This window comes from Cryptomeria japonica, chromosome 5 (assembly GCF_030272615.1).
Source record: "Cryptomeria japonica chromosome 5, Sugi_1.0, whole genome shotgun sequence".
Taxonomy (NCBI): Eukaryota; Viridiplantae; Streptophyta; class Pinopsida; order Cupressales; family Cupressaceae; genus Cryptomeria; species Cryptomeria japonica.
This window is the reverse complement of record NC_081409.1, coordinates 902679349-902683321: the sequence shown is the minus strand read 5'-3', so window position 1 is coordinate 902683321 and position 3973 is coordinate 902679349. Positions and strand designations below refer to the sequence as shown.

At 33.2% G+C, this 3973-nt stretch overlaps 1 protein-coding gene across 1 annotated transcript; it reads right to left on the bottom strand.

The window, feature by feature from the left end:
* Positions 1–3162: 3162 nt before the first annotated feature.
* On the bottom strand, positions 3163–3687 carry LOC131034718 (ADP-ribosylation factor 1-like). The gene has a single exon (XM_057966287.2). It carries the CDS (start codon positions 3685–3687, stop codon positions 3163–3165), a length of 525 nt encoding a protein of 174 aa, XP_057822270.2.
* Positions 3688–3973: the final 286 nt, after the last annotated feature.

Genomic DNA, 3973 nt, shown 5'->3' with positions numbered 1-3973 from the left:
TTTTTAAATAAATTTACATATTTAGAATCTAGACAGTATAATTCGAAATGGGTTTTAATTTCATATAAAAATTCTCTAATTAGAGGCATGTAAATTGTTGAGACATGGACCAGCTAGGACTCGAACCAAGGACCCATACGCTGTTGGAGTGCTCTACCATTGAGCTACTGGCCCCTCTTGGACCAGTCCATTGTTGATCTGGATGTGGCTTATTTCCAACACTAACACCCCCCTTGAAGCCACACCTCTCGTGTGCTTGGGGCTCCTAGCCTGGACCTGGCTCTGATACCATGTTCAGAGATGGACCAGCTAGGACTCAAACCTAGGACCTTCCATATGCTGCTAGAGTGCTCTACCATTGAGCTACTGGCCCCTCTTGGACTAGTCCATCGTTGGTCCGGATGTGGCTTATTTCCAACACCAACATAAACTATTTCAGAAGTTCATACTTGTGCTTTCATTCATGGAGATTTGAATTTGCAGGTCCTTGTCTCAGGTGTGGCCATCCTAGGTGTATCTTGGACCTAATCCCAATGCAAGTGGCGGGTTGTGGAATCAACTTCCACAAAATGGGGGCCCATTTATGAAACGGGGGTCTATTAGTTATAAAACGGGGCTCATTTTGAAAACGAGGGTCCGTTCCTAAAATTATCGTTATTGTCGAAAAATGACAAAATGTGCCCAAAAAAAGGGTAAAATCGGATTTAAAAATGGGGGCCCATTTTTAAAAAACGGGACCCCATTTCGTTTTCAAACGGGGGCCTGTTTAGTTTTTCTTCGGGCCCCTGTAACTTTTTGCCTCAGGGGCTCGAATAAATACGGGTCCCTATTTTTTGAAAATGGGCCCCCATTTCTAAGAGCATGTTTTCCAATGCACGAACTTCTGCCAATTTGTGACCCATTACCTTGCACTTACCCCTAACCAAGATCAATTCAATCATGTTGCTAGTTATGAGAAGCCTAAAATTGTTGTCCACCTTCATCGAGATGTCCTTCAACCTCAAAATAAAACAATCATTGTTGTTAAAGGAGGAGTGAATCGAAAACGACACACATATAATACTCAAAACAAAAATCAAGTTTATAATGTTCTTGGACCCCTCACCAACCTCTTTATCCTCTCCCTCATCTTTCGCAACATGAGAGTATGATCTTATTGAGTAGCTTTGTGCCACCAAGCTAAGATCGCCCTTTGAGATGATTCAAACCTCACTAATATGTGATGGAATGCTACAAGAAGCTTTAAAAATGATAGATATTGAAAATCCTAAAAGACCTAATGATGTGACTTCTTTGTTGGAATGTATGGATGCAACTTAGGCTAATATTATGTTCTCTCGACATGAGTTACCTCCTTTAGAAATCCAAAATCCATTTGATCCCCTCATGATTATTGTCCTTATAAATGGCAGTTCCATAAGATGAGCTTTTTTTGCCAATGGAATTCAAATACAATGTAAATATTATCTTATATACTTAAGCTATGATTTATGGATCAAAACAAAAATTATTTTTAAACAAATAAAATTATAAATTAAATCTATAGAAAAATGTCAAAAAATCATCTATGTACATTTTTTCAAATTTTTTCAAATTTATTTTTTATAATTCACAAAACATATTTGAAAAATAGGATATTATATCAAGCTTTCACTTGTTCACAATTGATAATGCATATCTTGAAATTCTATATTTCATCATCAAATTCATAGTTAAATAGAAATATACATTATATTTAAATATCTTTGTTTTTGTTTTTGTTTTAGATTTTATATTTATATATTTATGTAAAATTTATAATTTTGATGAGGGTATATTGTGTTTTATATGATCTTTATTTTAAAAGTATTAAGCTTATAATTAATAATAATATTTTGGCATGCTAAAAGATAAAAAATTAACATTAACACACTTGCACTATTTCACTCCACGCCCTTTTCTATCATTGTAGAATGCCTTTAGGTATTAATTAAAAGTAACAAAAAAATTATTTATTAATTTAAAATTAAAAATTGATTTATTAATTATATTTGAAAAATTCAAAGCCAAAGGGTTGAGTAAAGATATAAATCTTACATATTTAAGTGATTAAACAAACTAAACTAAATAAAATTTTGAAAGTAAATGAATAGATGTATAACTAAGATTTGGATAAAAATTAGGTTAAGAAATAAGATTAGGGTTAGAACTATAATAAGAATAGAGTTAGAAATAGGGTTACAATTATGACTAAAACTAGAGTTAAAATTAACATAATAGTAAAAATTAAGATTAAGGTTAAGATTACAATAAAACTTAAGATTTGAAATTATGTTTAATTTAAAATTACAAATAAAATTTAAAAATAAAATAAAATAAAACTTAACATTAAATTTAATGGTTAAATTCAATTTAATTCAAATTAATTTTTTGAATTATTTTATATTGAAGATCGTATCAAAAGTACATAAATTTCAGCATTCTTCCTAATTTATCTTACTTCTATATCCTACATCAACTTTATGTTCAGGCAAGGTCATCTTTGCTGTCTTATGCTCTTATCTATAAATTAAAATTTCGTACAAACATTTATATTGTTGTAGATTTTCCTCATCTCTTTAGCACATATTAAATATTTCTGCTGTTACAAAATGAATCAGCATCATTCAATGGTGGATCTATGGCAGAAATATCTTCACTGGAACTTACAGACTCCACAATGTATCTGTCCATCACCAGTATTCATGTAGAATCTTGGTGCCCTCCGTTAATTGTTTGTATTTAAAAACCTAAATCATTTATGTAAACTTATTGTTAAACATAAAATTCTGCAATTCCAAGATACAGCATGAAACAAAGTTTTTCTTAATACCAAGAATTTAGCTATTTACAGTAACGATAACTTCAAAAATATTAGGAAAATATAATTGTGCTTTCAATTATATTTACTAACGAATTCAAGTTTGTTTGTATGCTGTTTTTGGATTGGATTGCTTAAATGAGTCGTGTGCTATTTCTGAATTTGATTGCGTAAGTGGTTATAGATCTTGATCACACTCTCTGTGATCTATCATAGAATGATAAGAGAAAATAAAGAAAAAAAAATAAAAAATCGATCAACATTACATAAACTTTTGAACAAAACCCACCTTCCTTGTATATTCACGTAAGCTTCAAACATGTCTAGACATTATTAGAAAGCCAATCCAAGCCTTCATAGAGACCATCACCAGAAGTAGCACAGGAGCTCTGAACATGCCAATGGCGTTGAGTTAAAGAAGACATTTCAAGCTCCTCTGTGATCTCTAAAACACTCATTGCATTGGGAAAATCATTCTTGTTTGCAAACACAACAACAGCAGCATCTCTCAGCTCTTTCTCTTTCAGCAAATTGTGCAACACATCTTTTGCCTCACTAATACGCTCCCTGTCATCACTGTCTACAACAAAAATAACGCCCTTGGAATGACCAATGTATTCCTTCCAGAGGGGCCTGATCTTTTCCTGGCCCCCAACATCACACACAACGAAGGTAACATTCTTGTGCTTCACTGTCTCCACATTGAACCCCACTGTGGGAATGGTCTGAACAACTTCATCAAGGTTTAACTTGTATAGGATTGTAGTTTTCCCTGCAGAATCAAGACCCACCATCAAAATATGCACTTCCTTGGAAACCTCTGGTATTCTGCTGGATTTGTTTCCCATCTTCTTCTCCTACTAAGAAAATAGCAAACCTGTTGCAGGAAAACCGGCCTCTACAATTTGGAATGCCTTAACAATGTTTATTGATACCCCAAATCATCCATTTAAATATGGTACGGAGTATATCAGCACTTATTGTGGAAATGTAGGCCGACACATACTAATGTTTCATTTTCCACTCATGATGGACCCGCATTTGAGAATTTAGGTTTACTTTGGCCCTACATGCTGCTTCCATTCGGTGTGTTTTTAACTATTTTGGGTTGAAGGTGTGTCTTCTATCACCCGT